Here is a 26878-nt window from a genome sequence, read left to right as displayed (position 1 = left end):
TGGGACATGTAGGAGAAAACTGGAGCACCCGGAGGAAACCCACGCAGACACGAGGAGAACGTACAGACTCCACACAGATAGTGACCCAAGTAGGGAATCGAACCTGGGACCCTGGCACTGTGAAGCAACAGTGCAACCACTGTGCTACCGTGCAGTGTGTGTGGGTAAGAGTGTGTGTGCCTGTCTGAGAGAGATGTGAGGGTGTGTGTCTGTCTGTCCAATATGAGAATTCAGCATTCCAGCAATTCTTCCTGTTTGAACCAAAGGAACAGCAACACCCCTTCCATTAAAAATGATAAAATGGTAACACATAAGTATGCTTTTTAATAGAACTTTTAATTATAATATATATATATATGAGAAATAGAAAGGACTTCTGTAATTAGGTTTTTGTATGTTTGTACCTATTGCGTGAAAACAATCGTTTCTGGGGGGTTTTTGGCTCTTCAACAGAATAAGAGTGCTTCTCAGGGGTTCCTTCTGTACATTTGGGAGGTCAAATAGGGAAAGTGGCTGGAAAAGTTTGGGAAACCATATTGTAGGTGATACACAATACTGCCACTGTGCATCAGTGGTGGAGTCAGTGGATGTTGAAGGTGGTGGATATGGTGCCAATTCAAAGAGCTGTTTTGTCCTGGATGGTTTTAAGCTTCTTTGGTACTGTTGGACCAGCAGTCTGGCAAATGGAGAGTATTCCATCACACTCCTGACTTGTGCTTTGTAGATGGTGGACATGCTTTGCGGAGTCAGCAGGTGAGATAATAGCCATAGTATTCCCAACCTCGAACCTGTTCTTGTAGCCACCGTATTTATATGACTGTACCAGTTCACTTTCTCATCAATTGTAACCCCTAATATGTTGATGGGGGGTTCAGCAATGGTAATGCCATTGAATGCCAAGGAATCTCTTGCTGGAGATGGTCTTTGCCTGGCACTTGTGTGGCGCAAATGTTATTTTCCATTTATCACCCCAAATCTGAATGTTGTCTAGGTCTTGCTGCATATCGGCAGACTCCTTCAGCATCTGTGGAGTTGCAAATGGTACTAAATGTTGTGCAATCACCAGCAAACATCCACACTTCAGGCCTTATGATGGAAGGAAGGTCATTGATGAATCAGCTGAAGATGGTTGGGCCTGGAACATGAGCCTGAGGGACTCTAGAAATGATGTCCTGGGGCAAAGATAATTGGCCTCCAGCAACCATAGTCATCTCCCTTTGAGTTAGGTATGACTCTAGCTAGTGGGGAGTTTCCCTCCTGATTCCTATTTACTTTAGTTCTAAACTAAACCTCAGGCCAACCTTTTCCGTTCTTTACCCAAAGTCAAGTCTGACCCAAAGTCCCATGATCATCACCATGAGTTGGGGAAGGAAACAGGTCACAAATCCACACCCGCGAGAACAATGCTCAAACCCCTCAGTGTTGGCACCAATCTGATCCCCACCAGCTTGCCAGCCACTATCTCATGGAAACACACAATGGTCCAGAGCTATGAATACTGATAGTAAGAAGTCTTACAACACTAGGTTAAAGCCCAACAGGTTTGTTTGGAGTCACTAGCTTTTGGAACTTCACTCACCTGATGAAGGAGCTGTGCTCCGAAAGCTAGTGATTCCAAACAAACCTGTTGGACTTTAACCTGGTGTTGTAAGACTTCTTACTGTGCTCACCCCAGTCTAACGCCGGCATCTCCACATCATGAATAGTGATGGTAGAGAGTTCGATATTCTTTCTGACACATGGCTGCCCAGGAATCTCTCCCTCTCTTACAGCCTGCCATTGTCATATGTTGAAAGATTTACAGACTCAACCTGTTTGACCATGAATGTACTTTTCTTGGCTTTCAATGGGGCTGAAACCAGAGTGACTTTCTCAGAGGCAGGGAAGCTACCTGCTTTACCACAACACCTCCATTCCAGAAGAACGTAGGCTCTGAAATGTGAATCTGGAACAAATGAATTGATTTCAACCCTATTTTCCACAAGGATTGGGTATCATTCATTTTTTTAAAAGACCTTTGACACCAAATAAATATTAGACAAAATTTAGGTTACACCCTTATTTGAAAATTGCTTATTGTCACAAGTAGGCTTAAAATGAAGTTACTGTGAAAAGCCCCTCGTCACCACATTCCGGCACCTATTGGGAGAGGCTGGTACGGGAATTGAATCTTACTGCTGGGCTTGCCTTGGTTGGCTTTAAAAGCCAGCGATTTAGCCATGTGCTAAATAAGTTACATGGAAGAACTGCAGGCAATTGTTATTTGGAGGTTAAACGTTCGCAATGAACAAGCCCAGTATGCCAATTACAATAATGCATTGTCCTACTTTGCAAAGGAGTTCTCTTGTCCAGTACCATTGCCAAATCTAATTTCCCGGAGGTGGGGGGGGTAATAAATTTATGCAACCACGATTTCCTAAGCTCCATTGATTTCCTCGTCATTCCGTAGAATCATTTCCACCGTCAAGTTGTTGCACAATTTTAAACTAACCAGATTATGCATTCCTCACTATTGCAAATAACCTGCCAGTCTAATACAATAGCCACTGTCAGTCAAATTGCCCTACAGCTGGAAATGCTGAATTTATTCAGTCTTCCCAACTCTCCTCTTCGCATCTGTCTCCTGAGTTTCAAGAATTTCGCAATTGGTTGAATGCAGAGTCACGAGGGTTGATGCGGTCCCACGTTAATCTAGTGTCGGGCACACGCTCCAGTATTAAAGCCACGGTGCGATGAGGAATGTGGCACTGAGTTTTCATTCTGGCATTTTCAGCATTCAACCAGGCAACAGTGGAACAATGTTTGAGGAAAAGCTGGTCCGGGTAATTTCTCTGTTACATATTAGCATTTTGTAAATGGATTGTGATCACACCGTATCTCTTATTCGGGGAGTAGGGTTTGGTGTCAGAAATGTGAAAGATGCGGCGGCGAACAGTTGACGCCTCGCAAAGCCCATCAACTGCGCATGTGCACCAACGGCCGCCTGCCGTGAAGCGGCAGCAGGTGTGTGCGGCCAGGTGGATATGGGAGGGGGTGGGAGAGCGCGAGGAGGGGGTGGGAGAGCGCGAGGAGGGGGTGGGAGAGCGCGAGGAGGGGGCGGAAAGTCGGTGGATGGGGAGGCAGTGGGGGCTGAAAGTCGGTGGATGGGATGACCGTGGGGATGGCTGAGGAGGCAGCATGGGGGGGAGGAACGTGGGGAAACGGGGATGGGGGCAAGGAGGGTGCAGGTGGGGGAATGAGGGAAAGCAGCAGAAGGTGGAGGAAGTGGGGAGAGAATCATAGAATTTGGCCCATACTGGTATATGCCAACTAAAACGCCCATCTAAACTAACTCCATTTGGGACTAGTGTTGAGAAAGAGGGCTGGGGGACCGAGATCCAGAATAAGTGTAGGAGTCACCCAGGTGGATTGAGGTGCTATAGTATTTATTTCCTCATGGTGCGTTCATAGAGTTACTTGGAAATACTACTTTTAACAACCTGTGGTATTCTAAAGAAATTTAACAGCCTGTGATAGTCTAAAGAAATTTAAAGAGTGCTGTAATTCAATCAGTCAGTTGAATATTCGAGTCTGCCTAGACAGGGTTCAGAATGAATAGAGTATAAATGCAATCAAATACAAGCCCATGTGTGAAAATAAAGCCAAGTAATTTGTTTGAATAAGTGAAGTAGTTGTGTTGAATCTAATTGCTCAAGTGGTTCCATGAAGGATTTTCTTGGGTTGTGGAACAAAGCTGCAGCTATGACAGATCACTTGCATTGCACCACAATCCACAGGTACCTGACGCATGAACCCTTACCAAAAATCAATGACACAATCGAAAGTCGACCTTGGAGGGTTTTATTGAAGTGGATGAGGAATTTGAACCTGTGGAGTGACTAAAGCGTTGTTCTCCGAGCAGAGAATGTAAAAGGGATCTTAGTAGAGGTATTGAAAGTCATGAATGGTTTTGTAGAGTAAGTAAAGAGCAACTGTTTCCAGTGGCACAACGTTTAATGGCAGAAGGATGCTGATTTAAGTAGATATGTCAAGAGAATCAGAAGGGAGGTGAGGCACACATTTTTTTACATTACTGTGATTTGGAAACACTGCCTGAAGAAGTGATGGAAACAGATGCAGGAGCTATTTTCAAAACCAAATTGAATGAATAGTCAAAGTGGAAACAGTTTCAGGGCTATGGAGAAAGAACATGGAAGTGATACTAATTGGAAGCTCTTGGAAGAGCCAGCACAGGCAAAATTGGCTGAATGGCCTGTGCTGTCTCATTCTATGATTTAATTTGGTTCCTTCTGACTGCACCTGGAAAACCCTCTTTGTGAGCAAGTGCTGGCATTTTGGACAACTATGTATCAGCCTGATGCCAAGAGGAAACTACAGCAACAACAACGTGCATTTCTATACCACCAAAGGCACTTTACAGAGTTCTTGTTAAACAGAAATTATTTGATACAGAGCCGCAAAGAAATATTAAGACATGACCAAAACTTGATCAATGAGATTGGAGAGGGAGGCTGAGAGTTTTAAGAAGGGAATTTCAGAGCCATGGCAGCGGAATGCGTGACCACCATTGGTGTGTTGATGGAAATACCTGTATATGATCCATGATAGGGTAGAATTAGATGAATGAACACAATTCAGGGGATTGATGGGCTGGAAGCAGTTACAGTGATAGGAAGGGGTGAGGTCATGAAAACTATTCACAAATCAGCCAGTCTTTATTGCCAACTGAGACTGAGTGTTCAATGTGACAATTAACCACACAGCACAAATGTCCTGTCACTTCTCATTTCCTCAGTTAGAATATTGCAGGATCTGTAAGTTGCATAAAGGTCAGGTATTTTGGGCGGCACACGGCGCAGTGGTTAGCACGGACTATAGCGCTGAGGACCCGGGTTCGAATCCCGGCCCTGGGCCCCTGTCCGTGTGGAGTGATGCACGATCAATGACCACTAAAACGTGGTTGTAGTCCAACTGAAGGCTTTAATAAGCTAGATGTTTCCCCCAGCAGCTCAGGTACAGAATGAGGGCTGCTGGGATGGCACAGGTTCTTATACCCCGCCTATCAGGACGGAGCTATTATACACTCTAGCCAATAGCAGGCTTACAGGTTCTACCAATGGTGCTTTAGCTTATCAGGTACCGTAATACCACATTCGCCCCCTGTTTTTTAAAAAAAAGTCCGGCGGGGGTGGTGGTCAGAATCTACAAAACATGGCAACATGGTAGAATTAGTTATGGAGGTACCGTAATACCTCCGTGCAGTGGTTAGTAACTACAAGTCTGGTAGTATTGTACATTTGGTGTTTTATATTTACAGATTACAGTTAAAATGAAGCAATCAGTCGATCGGGGGCCCTGGTCGTCCTCTGTGATCTTCGGAGCCTCGGTGGAGGCTCGGGCATCTGTGACCCCGGGAGCGTGACTTCGATCTCCATGGCAGCTTCGTCACCCCTAGATGGCGCTGGTGGGGAAAACGGCTGACCTGGGGAGGGAGTGCCTGCGGGGGGCATCGGTGGGTGGGGGGGCCTAGGCAGGGGTGGCAGAAGGACCGATCCTCCTGTAAGGTGTTACGGTGGAGGAGAGGGTGGGACTGGTGGCTGGAATATGCGTGGAGTTCCGGCGGGTGCCAGGTCCCGTAGGGAGACCGTATCTTGTCGGCCGTCGGGGTACGCCATGTAGCCGTACTGGGGGTTAGCATGGAGAAGATGGACCCTCTCGACCAACGGGTCCGACTTGTGCGCCCGCACGTGTTTTCGGAGCAGAATGGGTCCAGGTGCTGCCAGCCAGGTCAGGAGCGAGGTCCCAGAGGAGGACTTCCTAGGGAAGACAAGGAGACGTTCGTGAGGTGTCTGACTGGTGGTTGTATAAAATAGTGACCGGATGGAGTGGAGGGCATCCGGCAGGACCTCTTGCCAGCGGGAGACTGGGAGGTTCCTGCACCGTAGGGCCAGTAGGACGGTCTTCCAGACCGTTCCGTTCTCCCTCTCTACCTATCCTTTACCCCGGGGGTTGTAATGGTCGTCCTGCTCGAGGTGATGCCCTTGCTGAGCAGGAATTGCCGCAGTTCGTCGCTCATAAAGGAGGACCCCCTAGTAAGCGGGGAAGCCGAACAGTGCAAAGATGCTATGGAGGGCCTTGATGACGGTGGAGGCGGTCATGTCGGGGCAGGGGATGGCGAATGGGAACCGGGAGTACTCGTCAATCACGTTCAGGAAGTACGTGTTGAGGTCGGTGGAGGGGAGGGGGCCTTTGAAGTCCATGCTGAGGCATTCAAAGGGACGGGAAGCGTTTATCAAGTGCGCTTTCTCTGGTCAGTAGAAGTGCGGTTTGCACTCCGCGCAGATGTGGCAGTCCCTGGTGGCTGTCCTGACCTCCTCAAGTAGGGCAGGTTGCAGGTCTTGACGAAATGGAAAATGCGAGTGATGCCCGGGTGGCAGAGGTCCTCATGGAGGGCTCGGAGGCGGTCCACTTGTGCGGTGGCACATGTGCCGCGGGACAGGGCGTCAGGAGGCTCATTTAGCTTCCCGGGACTATACAAGATCTCGTAGTTGTAGGTGGTGAGTTCGATCCTCCACCGCAAGACCTTGCCGTTTTTTATCTTGCCGCGCTGTGCATTATTGAACATGAATGCCACCGACCGTTGGTCCGTGAGGAGAGTGAATCTCCTGCCGGCCAGGTAATGCCTCCAATGTCGCACAGCTTCTAATATGGCCTGGGCCTCCTTTTTGACTGAGGAGTGGCAGATTTCGCAAGCATGGAGGGTATGGGAGAAGAAGGCCACGGGTCTGCCTGCTTGGTTGAGGGTTGCCGCCAGAGCTACGTCAGACTCAGCGCTCTCGACCTAGAAGGGTAGGGACTCATCGATGGCGTGCATCGTGGCCTTTGCAATTTCTGCTTTGATGCGGCTGAAGGCCTGGCGGGCCTCTATCGACCGGGGAAAAACTGTGGATTGGATCCGGGACGGGCCTTGTCCGTGTACTTGGGGACCCACTGGGCGTAGTAGCTAAAAGACCCTAGGCAGCGTTTCAGGGCCTTGGAGCAGTGAGAGAGCGGGAACTCCATAAGGGGGCGCATGTGTTCAGGGTCGGGGTCTATAATCTCCATTTCGCATTACGTAGCCGAGAATGGCTAGACGGTCGGTGCTAAACACTCATTTATCCTTATTGTATGTTAGGTTAAGGATTTTAGCGGTCTGGAAAATTTTCGGAGGTTGGTGTCATGGTCCTGCTGGCCGTGGCCGCAGATGGTGACATTATCGAGATACGGGAATGTTGCCCGCAAACCATACCGGTCAACCATTCGGTCCATCTCGCGCTGGAAGACCGAGACCCCGTTAGTGACACCAAGGAACCCTTAAGAAGTGATAGAGCCGCCCGTCTGCCTTGAAGGCAGTGTATTTGCAGTCACTCGTGCGGATGGGGAGCTGGTGGTAGGCGTACCTGAGACCCACCGTGGAGAAGACCTTATGCGCGATCCTGTTTACCAGGTCGGATATGCGGGGGAGGGGGTACGCGTCCAGCTGCGTAAACCTGTTGATGGTCTGACTGTAGACGATGACCATCCTATGCTTCTCCCTGGTCTTTACCACCACTACTTAAGCTCTTCAGGGGCTGTTACTGGCTTCAATGACCCCTTCCCTCAGTTGCCTTTGGACCTCTGACCTAATAAAGATCCGGTCCTGGGCACTGTAGCGTCTGCTCCTGGTGGCGACAGGTTTGCAATCCGGGGTGAGGTTCGCAAACAGGGAAGGCGGGTCGACCTTGAGGGTCACGAGGCCGGAAGGCGGGTCGACCTTGAGGGTCACGAGGCCGCAGACAGTAAGGGGGGGTATAGGGCCGCCGAATTGGAAGGTCAGACTTTGAAGGTTACACTGGAAGTCTAAACCCAGGAGTGTAGCCACGCAGAGGTGGTGAAGGACTTAGAGATGGAAATTTTTGAACTCCCTTCCCTGGACTGAGGTTTGCTAAACAAAACCCCTTTATCTCCACTGAGTGGGAACCGGAGGCCAGTGAGATTTTTTGATTAACAGGGTGGATGAGGAGGGAACAGCGCCTTACCGTGTCGGGGTGTATGAAGCTCTCCGTGCTCCCAGAGTCAATTAAGTAGGACGCCTCGTGCCCGTTGATGAAAACGGTCGTCGTAACGGTTGAGAGTGTTCGAGGTCGAGACTGATCCAGAGTCACCGAGGCCAATCGCAGTAGTTGAGAATTCTGTTCAGGCAGTGTATGGTCGGCTGAGCTGGGGTCCTGGGGGTTCATCCAAGATGGCGCCTCCCATTGGTCGCACATGGCCGGGGGTGCACAAAATGGCGGTGTCCACCCTCGAGCGTGGCGTCCGTGGAACAAGATGGTGGCGCCCGGGGTCCGCACGTGGCCCTGGGATATGGGGTTGGCGGCGGCCCGTGGAGAAGTTTGTGGTGGCGGTCCGGATTCGCCGCTGGAGACCGCGGCCACTGTTCGGGCAAGACATACCCCCACGAAATGGCCCTTTTTGCCGCATCCCCTGCAGGTTGATGCATGGGCCGGGCAGTGCTGGCGGGGGTGCTTGGCCTGCCCGCAAAAGTAGCAGCGGTGCCCCTCTGGGTTGGCAGGCCGCCTTGCAGCGCAGACCTGCGAGGGAACGGGGGAAGTCTGGGTCGGCCGCTGCGGGGTTCTACGCTGCCCAGGGGGCTGCCGCGCGGTCAGGAATGTAGGCGCGGGCGTTCCTGGAGGCCACGTCCAGGGAGCCTGCAAGGGCCTGTGCCTCCCTAAGACCCAGGGTGTCTTTCTTGAACAGGCGCTGGCGAATTTGTGACGATAGCATACCTGCCACAAAAGCATCCCGGACTAAGAGTTCCGTGTGTTCGCTCGCCGAAACTTGCAGGCAGCTGCAGTTTCTGCCCAGCACCAGGAGTGCGCGGTAGAATTCCTCCAACGATTCCCCAGGGGTTTGCCGTCTTGTTGCAAGCAGATGCCGGGCATAGACCTGGTTTACCAGGCGAATATAGTGTCCTTTTAGCAACTCAATTGTTGCATCAAAGTCTTCCGCTTCCTCGATGATGGGGTGTGGTGAATGATATCTGTATACATATGTACCCTTAATGTGTAGGCCCCTTTAAGACCGGGTTTGGAACCCTGGGGGACTCTGGCTCCGTCCCCAGGAAGCTGTATATAAGGTTACGTTCAGTAGGCAGCGTGCAGTGAGCACACTTCTCGGCAGCTGTCTGGTTTTCTGGTTATTAAAGCCTTTGTATTATCGAACTCCTCTCCTGAGTCGTAATTGAGGGTATCTCAATTTAATAACCAGACTACATCATGATGGACAGCGGTCTAAAGCTCGAAGCTCAATTTGGTCGCTGGAAGCCACTGAAAAATTTAAATACTGGCTCCGGTGCTTTGAGGCCTATCTGAATTCCTCAGAGACTGAAGTTGACGGACCTCGCAAGCTGAGCTTACTACATGCCCGGGTGGGCCACCGACTATCCTCCGTGATCGAGAAAGCTATGACGTACGAAATGGCGGTCAAAATCCTACAGAAGCGCTTCGTAAAGCCGATAAACGAGGTACACACCAGACATTTGCTCTCGACCTGCCGCCAGCGCTCCGGGGAATCGCTAGATGAATACTTGGAGAGACTCACCGCGCTCGCCAAGAACTGCGACCATAAAGAGGTGACGGCAGAAGTCAACATGAACTTACATATTCGTGATGCTTTCGTGTCTGGTATCCGATCCATGTACATCCGGCAGCGGCTCCTAGAAGACGGAGCGAAGGACCTCCAAGGCACGGTAACGTTCACCTCTTCCCCGGAAGCGGCCCACCATAATCTCTGCACGTACTCCGCGGACCTTGCGAACCCCTCTCGATCCCCTCCAGACTCGACCACGCTTCAGGCCTGCGCCGCGTGGCGACCCGCTCTCACCGGGGGCCCCCAATGCTATTTCTGTGGGCAAGGCCAGCACACACGCCAGCATTGCCCGGCCCGCTCTGCTATCTATGGCGAATGTAGAAAGAAGGGGCACTTTGCGAAGGTCTGCCTGGCTGGGCCCAAAGGCCAGAATCAAAAGTCTCATCGGGCCCAGAAATCGAACTCCCGGGACCACAGGCCCCGCAACGTGACCGCGCGGCGGCCGGACATGCCTACTTCCGACGTGTCATCGGCCTCGTGCGAGTCATGGGGGTGGCCATCTTGGCGGCGGCCATCTTCAAAACTCAAAACGTGCGACCGGCGGCGGCCATTTTGCGAGTCCGATTCAACCGAGGACTCTGACTGCCCGCAACTAGGAGCGATCACGCTCGATCAATCTCGGCCGAAGCACCTGCGAAACTCAATGATGCAGGTTCAAATCAACGGCCGTGACACCCCCTGCCTTTTTGACTCCGGGAGCATGGAGAGTTTTATCCATCCAGACACGGTAAAACGCTGCTCCCTGCGCACCTATTCTGCCTCCCAAACTATCGCCCTCGCATCTGGGTCTCATTCGGTCTAAATCACGGAGTATTGTGTCGCGAACCTTGCTATCCAGGGCGCCAAATACGCCCGTTTTAAACTTTGTCCTCCCTCACCTCTGCGCTGCCCTGCTGCTCGGTCTTCAGTGCAGCCACCGAAGCCTGACCCTGAAGTTCGGCGGACCCCTGCCCCCGCTCACGGTATGTAGCACCACCCCCCCTCTTCACGAACCTCACCCCCGACTGTAAGCCCGTCGTCACCAGGAGTCGGCGGTACAGTGCCCAAGACATGACTTTCATCAAGTCAGAGGTTCAGCGCCTACTAAAAGAAGGGGTCATAAGAGGCTAGCAACATCCCTTGGAGGGCACAAGTACTGGTAGTCCACTCCAGGGAAAAACAACGTATGGTGGTGGATTATAGCCAGACCATAAACCGCTTTACGCAACTCGATGCGTACCCATTTCCCCGCATAGCAGAAATGGTGAACCAAATCACCCAGTATCGAGTATTCTCCACGGTCGACCTAAAATCGGCCTATCATCAACTCCCTATTCGCCCAGAGGACCTCCCTATCCGCCCAGAGGACCGCCCCGATACAGCCTTCGAAGCAGCCGGTCGGCTCTTCCACTTCCTCAGGGTCCCTTTTGGTGTCACAAACGGAGTCTCCATTTTCCAAAGGGCAAGGGATCAAATGGTGGACCAGTACGGCTTACGGGCTTCATATCCGTACTTGGATAACGTCACTATCTGCGGCCATGACCAGCAGGACCACGCCGAAAACCTGAGGAACTTCCTCCAGACTGCCCGGGCCCTCAATCTGACATACAATAAAGAGAAATGCGTGTTCCACACAACCCGGTTAGCCTTCCTCGGCTATGTCATGGAAAACGGGGTCCTAGGGCCAGACCCCGACCGCATGCGCCCCTACCCCGTAGCCTCAAGGCACTCAAACAGTGCCTGGGGCTCTTTTCCTATTATGCCCAGTGGGTCCCCAGATATGCAGACAAAGCCCGTCCACTCATTAAGACCACGGTTTTTCCCCTGACGACTGAGGCTCAGTTGGCCTTCAGTCGTATCAAGGCCAATATTATCAAGGCCGCCATGCACGCGGTGGACAAAACCATTCCCTTCCAGTAGAAAGCGACGCATCAGACGTCGCCCTGGCTGCTACCCTCAACCAGGCGGGCAGGCCGGTAGCGTTCTTCGCCCGAACCCTCACCGCCTCGGAAATTCGACACTCTGCAGTTGAGAAGGAGGCACAAGCCATAGTGGAGGCTGTGCGGCACTGGAGGCACTAGCTAGCCGGTAGGAGGTTCGCCCTCATCACCGACCAACGGTCGGTCGCCTTTCGCCCTCATCACCGACCAACGGTCGGTCGCCTTATGTTCGATAACGCACAACGGTGCAAAATAAAGAATGATAAAATTCTGAGGTGGAGGATCGAACCCTCCATCTACACGTACGATCGTACGGGGAAGCTCAACGAGTCCCCCGATGCCCTGCTCCAACGCGCATAAAGCTCCAACGCGTCTGCGGGCCATCCACGATGACCTTTGCCACCCGGGGGTCACCCGGCTTGTCCATTTCATCAAGTCCCGCAACCTACCTTACTCCACCGAGGAGGTCAAGGCCATGACCAAGGCTTGCCAGATCTGTGCGGAGTGCAAACCGCACTTCTAGACCAGACAAGGCCCGCCTGGTAAAGGCCTCTGGGCCCTTTGAGCGACTAAGCGTGGATTTCAAAGGGCTCCTCCCGTCCACCAACCGCAACACCTACTTACTCACTGTCATCGACAAATTCTCCTGCTTCCCATTCGCTGTCCCCTGCCCCGATATGACCTCGGCCTCCGTAATCAAGGCACTGCACAGCATCTTCACCCTTTTTGGTTACCCCGCTTATATCCACAGCGACCGGGGTACATCGCTCATGAGCGATGAGCTGCGTCAGTATCTGCTCAATAAGGGCATCGCCTCGAACAGAACGACCAGCTATAACCCGCGGGGAAACGGGAAGGTGGAGAGGGAGAACGCGACAGTTTGGAAGGCTGTTCTTCTAGCCCTCCAGTCAAGAAGTCTCCCAATCGCCCGCTGGCAGGAGGTCCTACCCGATGCCCTACACTCCATTAGGTCGCTCCTCTGTACGGCCACGAACGAGATCCCGCACAACCGTTTGTCTTCCCCAGGATGTCCAGCTCTGGGGTCTCGCTTCCACGTTGGCTGACGACTCCGTGACCGTTCTACTCCGGAGGCACGTGAGGAGCCATAAGACAGATCCACTGGTCCAACTATTACACGCAAACCCTCAATACGCCTACGTCGAGCACCCCGCCGGCAGGCAGGACACCGTTTCCCTGCGAGACCTGGCACCCGCTGGCTCGCGCCCCCCCCCCCCCTTCCACCGACGCTCCCCTCCCCGCATGGGCGGTCAACTCCGACAGGGCCCCCCCCCCCCATAGCGCCCCCCAGCCGGCGCCGGCACCAATCACCCTAGTCACCCCGGATACCCCCCTTCTCCAACGCGGGCAAAGGCTCAGACAACCGTGCTCTCGGATATATCACCACCGAGGACGACCGTATCCGCCGCACCACTGCCGGAGCTGAGAAGGTCGACACGGGCAATCAGACCACCCAAAAGACTGAACTTGTAGTTCCACTTCACCCCGACGGACTATGCATTTTTCTTTAAACGGGGTGAATGTGGTGAATGATATCTATACATATGTACCCTTAATGCGTGGGCCCCTTTAAGAGTGGGCTTGGAACCCTGGGGGACTCCGCCTCCGGCTCCACCCCCAGGAAGCTGTATATAAGGTTACGTTCAGTAGGCAGCGTGCAGTGAGCACACTTCTCGGCAGCTGTCTAGTTTTCTGGTTATTAAAGCCTTTGTATTATCGAACATCCCTCCTGAGTCGTAATTGAGGGTATGGTTTACCGGGCGAATATAGTGTCCTTTTGCAGCTCAATTGCTGCATCAAAGTCTTCCGCTTCCTCGATGAGGGTGTAAATATCCGGGCTCACCCTTGAGTGCAGGACGTGCAGTTTCTGCTCTCCCGTGGGTGCGTTTTCTGCCGTCTCGAGATACCCTTTAAAACACGCCAGCCAGTGCTTGAAGATCGCCGCTGAGTTCGCCGCGTGGGGGCTAAGTTGCAGACACTCCGGCTTGATTCGGAGCTCCATCCTTTCTTCTTAAAATCTAGCTTATTAAATTGATGCACGATCAAAGACCACTAAAACGAGGTTGTCGTTCAACTGAAGGCTTTAATAAGCTAGATGTTTCCCCCAGCAGCTTAGGGACAGAATGAGGGCTGCTGGGGCGGCACGGGTTCTTATACCCCGCCTATCAGGGCGGAGCTATTATACACTCTAGCCAATAGCAGGCATACACGTTCTACCAATGGTTTTTAAGCCTATAAGGAACCGTAATACCTATAATACCACATGGAGTTTGCACATTCTCCCCATGTCTGTGTAGTTTTCACCCCACAACCCAAAGATGTGCTGGTTAGGTGGATTGGCCACGCTAAATTGCCCCTGAATTGGAAAAGAAAAATAATTTATTTTTAGAAATAATAAATTTATTTTTAAAAAAGATCAGGTGATTGAGAGGAACTCACCAAGGTTCCTTGGGCAGCACTTTACAAACCCACAGCCTATACCATCTAGAAGGACAAGAGCAGCAGATTCATCGGAACACCACCACTGATAAGACTATAAGACCTAGGAGCAGAATTAGACCACTCGGCCGATCGAGTCTGCTCCGCCATTCAATCATGGCTGATATTTTTCTCATCCCCATTCTCCTGCCTTCTCCCCATAACTCCCGATTCCCTTATTGATCAAAGACCTATCTATCTCTGTCTTAAAGACACTCAGTGATTTGGCCTCCACCGCCTTCTGTGGGAAAGAGTTCCACAGATTCACCACCCTCTGGCTGAAGAAATTCCTCCTCATCTCTGTTTTAAAGGATCGTCCCTTTAGTCTGAGATGGTGTCCTCTGGTTCTAGTTTTTCCTATAAGTGGAAACATTCCTTCACGTCCACTCTATCCAGGCCATGCAGTATCCTGTAAGTTTCAATAAGATCCCCCATCATCCTTCTAAACTCCAACGAGTATAGACACAGAGTCCTCAACCGTTCCTCATACGACAAGCTCTTCATTCCAGGGATAATTCTTGTGAACCTCCTCTGGACCCTTTCCAAGGCCAGCACATCCTTCCTTGGATACGGGGCCCAAAACTGCTCATAATACTCCAGAGCCTCATATACCCTCAGAAGTACATCCCTCGTCTTGTATTCAAGCCCTCTCGACATGAATGCAACATTGCATTTGTCTTCCTAACTGCACAACTGAACCTGCACGTTAACCTTAAGAGAATCATGGACAAGGACTCCCAAGCCCCTTTGTGCTTCTGATTTCCTAAGCATCTTCCCATTTAGAAAATAGTCTATTGCCTCCATTTCTCCTTCCAAAGTGCATAACCTCTCACTTTTCCACATTGTATTCCATCTGCCACTTCTTTTCCCACTCTCCTAACCTGTCCAAGTCCTTCTGAAGCCCGCCTGCTAGCTCAATACTACCTGCCCCTCTGCAGATCTTTGTATCATCTGCAAACTTAGCAACCGTGCCTTCAGTTCCTTCCTCCAGATCATTGATGTATATTGTGAAAAGTTGTGGTCCCAGTACCGACCCCTGAGGTACACCACTAGTCACCGGCTGCCATCCTGAAAAAGACCCCTTTTTCCCCACTCTCTGCCTTCTGCCAGTCAGCCAATCCCCTGTCCATGCCAGGATCATGCCCTGAACACAATGGGCTAACTTATTTAACAGTCTCCTACGCGGCCTTGTCAAAGGCCTTCTGGAAATCTAAATAAATCACGTCCACTGGTTCTCCTTCGTCTAACCTCTTTGTTACTTCCTCAAAGAACTCTTAACAGATTTGTCAGACATGATCTCCCCTTGACGAAGCCATGCTAACTCAGTCATATTTTATCATGCACTCCCAAGTACTCCACGATCACATCTTTAATAACAGACCCTAAAGTCTTACCAATGACTAAAGTCAGGCTAACAGGCCTATAATTTCCTGTCTTCTGCCTCTCTTCCTTCTTAAATAGTGGTGTTACATTAGCCACTTTTCAGTCCTCTGGGACCCTTCCTGCCTCCAGTGATTCCCGAAAGATCACCACCAATGCCTCCACAATCTCCTCAGCTATCTCTTTTAGAACCCTGGGGTATAGTCCATCCGGTCCAGGTTCAGATCTTTCAGTTTCCCCAGAAACTTCTTCTTAGTAATGGTCACTGCATTCTCTGCCCCCTGGTTCTCCTGGGGCTCTGGCATCCCACTGGTGTCTTCCACCATGAAGACTGATGCAAAGTAACTATTCAGTTCATCTGCCATTTCTTTGTTTACTATTATTACTTCTCCAGCCACATTTTCCAGTGGTCCAATGTATATTTTTGCCTCTCTCTTACCTTTTATATATTGGAAAAAAACTCTTCCTATCTTCGTTTATATTACTAGCTAGCTTACACTCCTATTTCATCTTCTCCCCCCTTATTGCTTTTTTAGTTGTACACAGCTCGCTTTTAAAGGCTTCCCAATCCTCTGGCTTCCCACTAATCCTCACCACCTTGTATGCTTTTTCTTTAGCTTTTATGCTGTCCTTGACTGCCCTCATCAGTCATGGATGCCTTGTCCTCCCCTTAGCATGTTTCTTCCTCCTTGGGATGAATTTCTGTTGTGCCTCCCGAATAACCCCCCAAAACTTCTGTCATTGCTGTTCCACTGTCTTCCCTGCTAGGCTCCTTTTCCAATCAACTCTGGCCAGCTCCTCCATCATGGCTTTGTAGTTACCCTTATTTAATTGTAATACCGTTACATCTGATTGCAGCTCCTCCCTCTCAAACTGCGGGGCAATATCAGAAGGTGGTCACTGCTCCCTAAGGGTTCCTTCAGCTTAAGTTCCCTAATCAAGCCTGCCTCATTACACATCACTAAATCCAGAATTTCCTGTTCCCTAGTAGGCTCTGTCACAAGCTGGTCCAAAAAAACATCTCTTAGATATTCCACAAATTCGTTTTCTTGGGATCCACAACTAACTTGATTTTCCCAGTCCACCTGCATACTGAAGTCACCCATGACTATTGTAATATTGCCTTTTTTACATGCCGTTTCCATCTCCGGATTTATTTTCTGCCCCACCTCATGACTACTGCTAGGGGGCCTGTACATAACTTCCATCAGGGTCTTTTTGCCTTTGCAATTTCTCAACTTTAACCCACAGAGATTCTATGCCTTCTGATCCTATATCGCTCCTTGCTATGGATTTAACTTCATTCCTTGCTAACAATACGCCCCTTTTGCCCATCTGCCTGTCCTTTCGATAGGCCACATATCCTTGTATATTTAGATCCCAGCTCTGATCCCCTTGCTGCCACGTCTCTGTGGTGCCCACAACATCGTACCGGCCAATTTTGATGTGCGCTGCAGCACGGTGGCGCAATGGTTAGCATTGCTGCCTCACGACGCCGAGGCCGCAGATTTGATCCTGGCTCTGGGTCACTGTCCGTGTGGAGTTTGCACATTCTCCCCATGTTTGCATGGATTTCACCCCCACAACCTAAAGATGTGCAGGGTAGGTTAATTGGCCATGTTAAATTGCCCCTTAATTGGGAAAAATGAATTGGGTACTTAAATAATTTCAATGTGCACAACAAGCTCATTTACCTTGTTCCGTATACTGCGCGCATTTAGGTACAACACCATTAATCCTGCATTGACCACCTCCCCTTTTCACACTTGTCACCTTTTTTGCTCTGTCTGAGTGTTATGGGGTTTAGAGAACCCCAAAGTGTATCATGGAGTTCACCTGACCCACAACTTTTAATAGATTGTGGTATGGGGAGCACACGGCCCACTCTACAGGTGTGGTACAGCAGAAATGGAAAAGTATTTTTTAAAGCAAAACAATGTTTATTCTATGAACTCAAGTTACCCTTTTTAAAACATACAGTGAACATCTTAGCAACCATCAATTCAAATACAACCCCCAGTGAATGCAACACTAAGTAATCCTTTAAGCTTTCCTTTTAACATCCAGAAGACTTTAAAAAAACCTTTAAAACAGAAGCACATCAGGTTAAAGTCACTACTGAGAGCAGTTATTAATTTTAAATCACCAAAGGATCGATTTACATTCTTTAGATTACAGAGAGAGAGATTCATACACCTTCTGGCTGTGACTGCAGCTATCCAGCTCTGAAAACGAAACTAAAGCACACCCTGCAGCAAACAGCCTAAAATGAAAGTAAAAAGCTGACAGACCGTCCAGCTCCACCCACACTCTGACATCACTGGTAAACACCCATTTCTTAAAAGTACATTTCTTAAACACCCATTTCTTAAAGGTACTGTCACATGACACTGAGGGTGATGTTGTTCTTTTATTTTGGTGCTCTATTTCCCTTTCAGTTATTACACCTTCTAAGCTCACATTCTGGTTCCCACCCCCCTGCCATACTAGAATAAATCCTCCCGAGTGAATTTAGCAAACCTGGTTCCCCTCCAAGTAACTTACTATCCTGACTTGGAAATGTATTGCCATTCCTTCACTGTCGCTGGGTCAAAAACCTAAAACCCCCTCCCTAACAGCACTGTGGGTGTACCTACACCACATGCACTGCAGCAGTTCAAGAAGGCAGCTCACTACCACCTTCTCAGGACCAATTAGGGATGGGCAACAAACATTGGCCTCAACAGCGAAGCCCGCATCCCATAAAAATGAATGAATAAATTTTAAAAACCTACAATGTGTGGTGTCTATTCTCTGCTCTGCCCCCCCAAAAAAACATTGTGCCTGAATGAGAAATGAATGTAACAACTTTTTAAATGCTATGTAAAAGTCTGCTTCAATAGATACCAGATGCAATGTGCATTTGCAGGTAGCTAGTTCTGAAAGGTCCAATCTATTCACTCATTTACAGTGGAAAAATAATGTTCAGAACATGTTTTGTTATTCATTCTTAGGATATGAGCTTCTCTGGGAAGGATAGTATTTGTTGCCAATCACTGGATACCCACGAAGGTGGTGATATGCCATTTTGAACCACTGCAGTCCATCTGGTGTAGGTTTATCCACAGCATTCTTGGAGAGAATTTCTGAATTTCGGCTCAGTAATATTGAAGGAACGGCGATTATAGTTACAAGTCAGCACAGTGTGTGGCTTGGAGGGAAACCTGCAGGTGATGATGTCCCCATGCATGTATTGTCCTTGCCCTTGGCAGGAAAGATACCAGGTTCAGAAGGTGCTATCGAAGGAGACTTAGCCTCACAAATCAACTTTTTTGCCACCACCTATCTTCTCAGTAAAGAAAAACTTCCAAAATTCAATATAAATGCATGTTTTATAATTGAAACAAATTGTTTTTTTAAATGTATAATATGAGTTATGAGCACGCAGTGCATTATGAGAATATTTCCAGTATCTCCATGGTGATGCATTGCATTACCAGCACATATTCAAGTTATTTAATTGAAGTTTTGTAATAAGTATTTGGTCAGAATTTGTACAGTAAATTTACAAAAGGAGCAGAGGAAAAATAATACAAGTGGAATTTATAAAAAGCATGGTGGAAAAGTTTTAAATTGGAAAAATAAAAATGACAGTTTTATGTTAAACGTGAATGTTGTGAAATTTGGACTGGTAACACCTTGCTTGGGTCCTGCAGATGCTGTTCAGTCTCTCAAATGGTGACTGCAGTGCATGCACAGATGTGATAGGTTCTGCTGCATGTCAGATTGGTGAAGGCATTAACTCATACACCGTGAATGGTGACCAGGATTGTGCAGAGCAGGGAGGTCGTGGCACAAATCAGTATGTAATACTACTTTGATTCCAGCCATTTTGTAGCTCAACGCTCCTGCAATCCTCTTTCTTAACTTTGCACAGCTGAGCATGCATTTAGTAGCAGGAAGAAACCCCACAGTACAGTTTAAATGGATCACCAACCGGAATGAGTGCAGTGGACGAGTCACTGCCTTTCAAGGTAGAAAGCGATGCTTCAGACGTCGCCCTTGCCGCCACTCTAAACCAGGCAGGCAGACCCATAGCATTCTTTTCCCGCACCCTTCATGCCTCTGAAATTCGACACTCATCCGTCGAAAAGGAGGCCCAAGCTATTGTTGAAGCTGTGCGGCATTGGAGGCATTACCTGACCGGTAAGAGATTCACTCTCCTCACTGACCAATGGTCAGTAGCCTTCATGTTCAATAACACACAGCGGGGCAAGATCAAAAATGATAAAATCTTGCGGTGGAGAATCGAGCTCTCCACCTATAATTACGAGATTTTGTATCGCCCCGGTAAACTCAACGAGCCCCCAGACGCCCTCTCCCGAGGTACATGTGCCAGCGCACAAGTGGACCAACTCCGGGCTCTACATTACAGCGTTTGTCACCCAGGGGTCACTCGATTGTACCATCTGGTCAAAGCTCGCAATCTGCCCTACTCCGTCGAGGAAGTAAGGACAGTCACCAGGGACTGCCAGGTCTGTGCGGAGTGCAAGCCGCACTTCTACCGGCCAGACCGTGCGTGCCTGGTGAAGGCTTCCTGCCCCTTTGAACGCCTCAGCGTGGATTTCAAAGGGCCCCTCCCCTCCACCGACCGTAACACATACATTCTCAGTGTGGTCGATGAGTACTCCAGATTCCCCTTCGCCATCCCATGCCCCGATATGACGTCTGCCACCGTCATCAAGGCCCTCAGCACCATCTTCGCTCTGTTCGGTTTCCCCGCCTACATCCACAGTGACAGGGGATCCTCATTCATGAGCGATGAGCTGCGTCAGTTCCTGCTCAGCAGGGGTATAGCCTCCAGCAGGACAACCAGCTACAACCCCCGGGGAAACTGGCAAGTAGAACGGGAGAATGGGACGGTTTGGAAGGCCGTCTAGCTGGCCCTACGGTCCAGGAACCTCCCAGCCTCTCGCTGGCAGGAGGTCCTCCCTGACACTCTACACTCCATCCGGTCACTGTTGTGCACCGCCACTAATAAAACACCCCATGAACGTGTTTTTACCTTCCCCAGGAAGTCCACATCCAGGGTGTCGCTCCCGACTTGGCTCGCTGCTCCAGGACCGGTCCTTCTACGTAGGTACGTCCGACTCCACAAGGCAGACCCCTGGGAGGACAGGGTTCACCTGCTCCATGCCAACCCTCAATATGCCTACGTTGAGTTCCCCAACGGCCGCCAAGATACTGTCTCACTCAGGGACCTGGCACCGTCAGGTTCCACCCCAACACACCCCCCCACCAATGCGCACCGTCCCCCTCCCCTTTTCCACACAAGAGGACGAAGAGGACTTCTGCACGCTCCCGGAGTTCCCCGATGACTGGCCAGCACCGCCATCGGTGCCACCTCCACCACCGCCAGCACCGACTTCGCCGCCACCATTACGCCGCTCCCAACGAAGCACCAAAGCACCGGATCGGCTGAACCTGTGACGGACTCCGGAACGTCAACATGGACTTTTCTTTCCCTACCACTGTACATAATTGCACTAATTGTATATGGTTTCACGTCAACCCCGCCGGACTCATTTTTAACAGGGGGTGAATGTGGTGAACCACTGTAATAGGAGATGTAAGGTAGGACCTGCACTACAGGTTCGCCGGTAGCTCCTGCCGGCTGGCTCCGCCCACGGAGAACTGTATAAATATGCATGACCTCCAGTGCCCTGCATTTCACCAGCTGCAGCAGGAGGCCACACATCTGACTGTAATAAAGCTACAGTTGTACCCAACTTTAGTATTTGTGCAATTGATCGTGCATCAAATCTCATTCCAGGGTTAGAGTACAAAATGAAGGCTGCGGGGAGCATTGTTGAAGGTACCAGGCCCCATTTAGCTGCGAGGATGGATGTAAAAGATCCCACACTATTCCAAAGAGCAGGGGAGTTTGTCCTGGTGCCCTGGCCAATATTGATCCCTCAATCAGCATTACAAAACAGATTTTCCTGCTTGTAGGTGGCTGCCAAGTTCATACGTTACAACAGTGACTACACTGCAGAAAAAACGTTTCCCGGCTGATGGTTGTGAAAAGTGCCATACAAATGCAAATCTGTTTCTTTTTAACTTCTTCTGCCTTTCATTGTATGCTATTTTGTCTTCTAACAGAGTGGAAATAAGCAGCCGTTGTGCATCATTTGGTTGCTGTGGCTGTCATGGTGAATAGTTGGAGATATAGCTATGGATATGAGGCTTGCAAAATGTTTGAGGGTAAATGAAAGCTACGAGTGTGAGTTATGAGTCATGTTTGTGAGGGAATGTTGATTTCTGGCCAATAGGAAAGGTTAATTGAGCAATGAATGAGGCTAGTGGTGCAGTTGGTACAATATGGCATTTGACGATGCATCCACTAACCTTGGACGAAGTAATTGAACTTCTTCTGGCAATGGTGCATCCAGTTCCTAGAAGCTTAATCTTGCAATGACCTCCATGGTTATCCGCTCCCACTGTCTTCTGACCATGTGTTTGCTGGGCTCCCTGGCACCCTACAGGTTCAGGACCTCTCTTTTTATTTACACCTTTCCTTTTCTTCATTCATGGGCTATGGGCATTTCTTGTCCATTCCTAATTGCCCTTGAGAAGGTGGTGGTGAGCTGTCTGCTTGAACCACTGCAGTCAATAATAATAATAATCTATAATAATCTTTATTGTCACACGTAGGCTTACATTAACACTGCAATGAAGTTACTGTGAAAAGTCCCTAGTCGCCACATTCCGGTGCCTGTTTGGGTACACAGAGGGAGAATTGGGAATGAATGTCCAAATGACCTAACAGCACATCTTTCGTGTCTTGTGGGAGGAAACCGGAGCACCTGGAGGAAACCCACACAGACACAGGGAGAACGTTCAGACTCCGCACACACAGTGACCCAAGCCGGGAATCGAGCCTGGGACTCTGGAGCTGTGAAGCAGCGGTGCTAATCACTGTGCTACCATGCCATCCATGTAATGTAGGTTCTTGCTGTTAGGCATTATGTGGAGATGCCGACATTGGACTGGGTTGGGTACAATAAGACTTCTTCCAACACCAGGTTAAAGTCCAACATGTTTGTTTACCGCCCAACATTTGGCCTGGGCTTGCTAAATCCTACCAACTATCCTGGTTTAGACAATTCACACCTCTTTAACCTGTGAATATCCCTCTCTCCAGTCGCACCGCCTGGACCTGTAAAGATTTAATTACCTGCAAAGTATCGTCTTGGATCATTGACTTTGTCTACAAATGTGTTTGTGGAACCCACCTCTTCACTCACCTGGTGAAGGTGCTGCGCTCCGAAAGCTAGTGATTTGAAACAAATATGTTGGACTTTAACATGGTGTTGTAAGACTTCTTACCTGCTGCTGTTAGGAACGGTGTTCCAGGATTTTGACCCAGCAACAGTGGAGGAATGGTAATATATTTCCATGTCCGGATGGTGAGTGGCTTTGAGGGAAACTTCCAGATGGTGGTGCTCCCATGTATCTGCTGCACCCATGGGTGGCACGGTTGCACAGATGTTAGCACTGTTGCTACACAGCGCCAAGGACCCGGGTTTGAATCCCGGCTTGGGTTACTGTCTGCGAGTCTGCACGTTCTCCCCGTGCCTGCGTGGATTTTCTCCGGGTGCTCCGGTTTCCTCCCACAAGTTCCGAAAGACGTGCTTGTTAGGTGAATTGGACATTCTCAATTCTCCCTCGGTGTACCCGAACAGGCGCCGTAGTGTGGTGACTAGGGGATTTTCACAGTAACTTCATTGCAGTGTTAATGTCAGCCTACTTGTGACATGAATAAAGATTATTATTATTATTATTATTCATAATAATGGTCATGGGTTTGGAAGCTGCTGCCTGAGGAGTCTTGGTGAGTTCCTGCAGTGCATCTTGTAGCTGGTACAAAGTGCCACTGATGGTGGTGGAGAGAGTAACTCTTTCGGGGTGGGGTGCCAATCAACCGGGCTGCTTTATATCACCTCCACCAAGACGTTCAGTGCAGTTTGCGAATGTCTTGGAGCCCACTTTCCTATTACAGACCATTATTTTGACTTTCTCAGGTCATAAGCAGGTCACAAAGGGCTTCTAGCACCTGCCCAACACACAGTACACCTCCCCTTTAAGGGGTACCTTTAAATGGTAGGAGCTGGTCATAACCCTTGTGCATTGTTCAGAAATCCATCCACTTGTCAGCATGATTAATGCTACCTGAATGTCACAATCATGTAAACCAGCAGGCAGTAAGAAGTTTGCATGCTGCCTTCATTGTATTAAATGGAGACAAGTTAGTCGCTCAATTTAATATCTATCAAATTTACAAAAGGCCCCCGTCATGGATCTGCCCAGTAACCACAGGAAAACAAGTTTAACAAGGCATGACAGGATGCAATTTGCCCAGAAACAGATAGAAATCTTTCTATCGACAGCAGTAGCCAGCATGGTGAGATGCAACATTCCCAGTAATGAGATTAGCAGTCAGCTAGACAGAATGTGTAAATCAACATATTAGTAGAAATAGCTTACCTGGGCGACAGTGATCAGTGGAGGTATACACATGCTAATTTCTAAAGTCAAGGGCTGGACTATCCGTTCATGCATGTTAAGTGGTGACGCCAACAGAGGATTCATGGAGTTTCACAATGGAAAATTGGCGCCCGCATTGATTCTACTACAGATGAGGGGCTAGCACTGGAGCTGCGTGAAACACCCGCGGAACATGCAAACAACAGTGGGAGAATTGCCATGTCCGTGCTGGACACGCGCAGGGCTGACAAGCTGCAGTGCGCGGACACTTACAGCCCCCACACATGCACGATTGTGCCCGAAAAGAGAGAGGCTGATGGTGTAACGAAACCTGGTGGGGGCTCTCCCAGGTCATTGGAGACCCCCCAGGTGGTCGGGGACAGGGCAGGCTAGCAGCCTGCCTCTTCCTCTAGAGCCAAGGAACCTTGGCAGTGCCAGAGTGACAGGTTGGCAGTGCCAGGGTACTAGGTTGGCACTGCCAGGGATCATGCACAGGCGGCCTTACCAGGTAAATGGGGTGGGAGAGATGAGGGGGGATTCCCTGTGGCCTCCCCAAGGTTCAGGGGTTTGAAAACACGTGGGGGGCCTGAAAAGGGATGGAGGGGGGGGAAAGATTGGGGCAGCCTTCCATGGATGCCTCGTCCTCCCCTTAGCATGTTTCCTCCTCCTTGGGATGAATTTCTGTTGTGCCTCCCGAATAACCCCTGCCATTGCTCTTCCACTGTCTTCCCAGCTAGGCTCCTTTTCCAAACAACTCTGGCCAGCTCCTCCCTCATGTCTTTGTAGTTACCCTTATTTAATTGTAATACCATTACATCAGATTGCAGCTTCTCCCTCTCAAATTAGGACAATTAGTATATGAATCACAAAACACACACACAGTTTTTGTAGAACATACCCCTTGTTTCAAAATATGTCTCGGATCCCAGAATTCCTCAACACTTCCCGTTTCCCCAAACAGCATCCGAATTAACTAAATGTATGAATCAGATCCAGGGGCGAAATTCTCCGGTATCGGCGCGATGTCCGCCGACCGGACATGAGTAGCCTTTCCTGCAAGCTTCAACTCGCAAGCAGGAAATCCCTCAAAGTGAGAATCTCCCAGAGGCAAAAAAAATGGCAAAAGCGCTGTTGAATAGCATGATGTTTCTCCGGGCCAAACGTGCCATTCAGCGGACTTTAACTTAGGCGCGCCAATCGTGCCACCTTTCGTTACCAGCTCTCCTCTGAAGCAGAGAGGCCAGTTTTACAGACACTTCGATGTCTGGGAGCTAAGGCCGTGCAGAAGCCTTCATAAAGGCAGTTTAAATATCTTCCCTGGACCAAGAAAATACATTTCGTCAACTTGATTATCAGCCTTGTATTGTGAGGTAATTATAATCAGGGGCGAGATTCTCCGACCCCCCGCCGGGTTGGAGAATCGCCGGGGGCTGGCGTGAATCCCGCCCCCGCCGGTTGCCGAATTCTCCGGCACCGGAGATTCGGCGGGGGCGGGAATCGCACCGCGCCGGTTGGCGGGCCCGCCCCCGCGATTCTCCGGCCCGGATGGGCCGAAGTCCCGCTGCTAGGATGCCTGTCCCGCCGGCGTGGATTAAACCACCTCTCTTACCGGCGGGACAAGGCGGCGCGGGCGGGCTCCGGGGTCCTGGGGGGGGCGCGGGGCGATCTGGCCATGGGGGGTGCCCCCACGGTGGCCCGGCCCGTGATTGGGGCCCACCGATCCGCGGGCGGGCCTGTGCCGTGGGGGCACTCTTTTCCTTCCGCCTTCGCCACGGTCTCCACCATGGCGGAGGCGGAAGAGACTCCCTCCACAGCGCATGCGCAGGGATGCCGTGAGCGGCCGCTAACGCTCCCGCGCAAGCGCCGCCCGGCAATGTCACTTCCGCGCCAGCTGGCGGGGCACCAAAGGCCTTTCCCGCCAGCTGGCGGGGTGGAAATCCGTCCGGCGCGGGCCTAGCCCCTCCATGTTGGGGCTCGGCCCCCCAAGATGCGGAGGATTCCCCACCTTTGGTGCGGCGCGATGCCCGACTGATTTGCCGTTTTTAGCGCCGGTCGGCGGACATCGCGCCGATACCGGAGACCCCCACCCCTGGATCTGATTCATACATTTAGTTAATTCGGATGCTGTTTGGGGAAAGGGGAAGTGTTGAGGAATTCTGGGATCCGAGACATATTTTGAAACAAGGGGTATGTTCTACAAAAACCGTGTGTGTGTTTTGTGATTCATATACTAATTGTCCTAATTTGAGAGGGAGAAGCTGCAATCTGATGTAACGGTATTACAATTAAATAAGGGTAACTACAAAGACATGACGGAGGAGCTGGCCAGAGTTGATTGGAAAAGGAGCCTAGCTGGGAAGACAGTGGAACAGCAATGGCAGGCGTTTTGGGGGGTTATTCGGGAGGCACAGCAGAAATTCATCCCAAGGAGGGGGAAACATGCTAAGGGGAGGACCAGGCATGCTGACGAGGAATGTCAAGGACAGCATAAAAGCTAAAGAAAAAGCATACAAACTGGCGAGCATTAGTGGGAAGCCAGTGGATTGGGAAGCCTTTAAAAGTGAGCAGAGGACAACTAAAAAAGCAATAAGGGGGGAGAAGACGAAGTATGAATGCAAGCTAGCTAGTAATATAAACGAAGATAGGAAGAGTTTTATCCAATATATAAAAGGTAAGAGAGAGGCAGAAATAGACATTGGACCACTGGAAAATGTGGCTGGAGAAGTAATAATAGTAAACAAAGAAATGGCAGATGAATTGAATAGTTACTTTGCATCAGTCTTCATGGTGGAAGACACCAGTGGGATGCCAGAATTCCAGGAGAACCAGGGGGCAGAGATGAGTGCAGTGACCATTACTAAGCAAAAGGTTCTGGGGAAACTGAAAGGTCT

General features: G+C 50.0%; 1 protein-coding gene across 1 annotated transcript in view; it reads left to right on the top strand.

The window, feature by feature from the left end:
• The first annotated feature begins 2708 nt into the window (after positions 1–2708).
• The window catches only part of LOC140409064 (urea transporter 2-like), a 158954-nt gene continuing 134784 nt past the window's right edge, over positions 2709–26878 (top strand). The window contains exon 1 of the mRNA XM_072497134.1: positions 2709–2822. Within this exon, the coding sequence (XP_072353235.1) occupies positions 2733–2822 (90 nt within the window). The 5' untranslated portion in view covers positions 2709–2732. The remainder of the gene's footprint in view (positions 2823–26878) is intronic.

The sequence above is a fragment of the Scyliorhinus torazame genome, chromosome 3 (assembly GCF_047496885.1).
Source record: "Scyliorhinus torazame isolate Kashiwa2021f chromosome 3, sScyTor2.1, whole genome shotgun sequence".
Lineage (NCBI taxonomy): Eukaryota > Metazoa > Chordata > Chondrichthyes > Carcharhiniformes > Scyliorhinidae > Scyliorhinus > Scyliorhinus torazame.
Note: the sequence above shows the minus strand (reverse complement) of the source record. Positions and strands in the feature narration are given on the sequence as shown.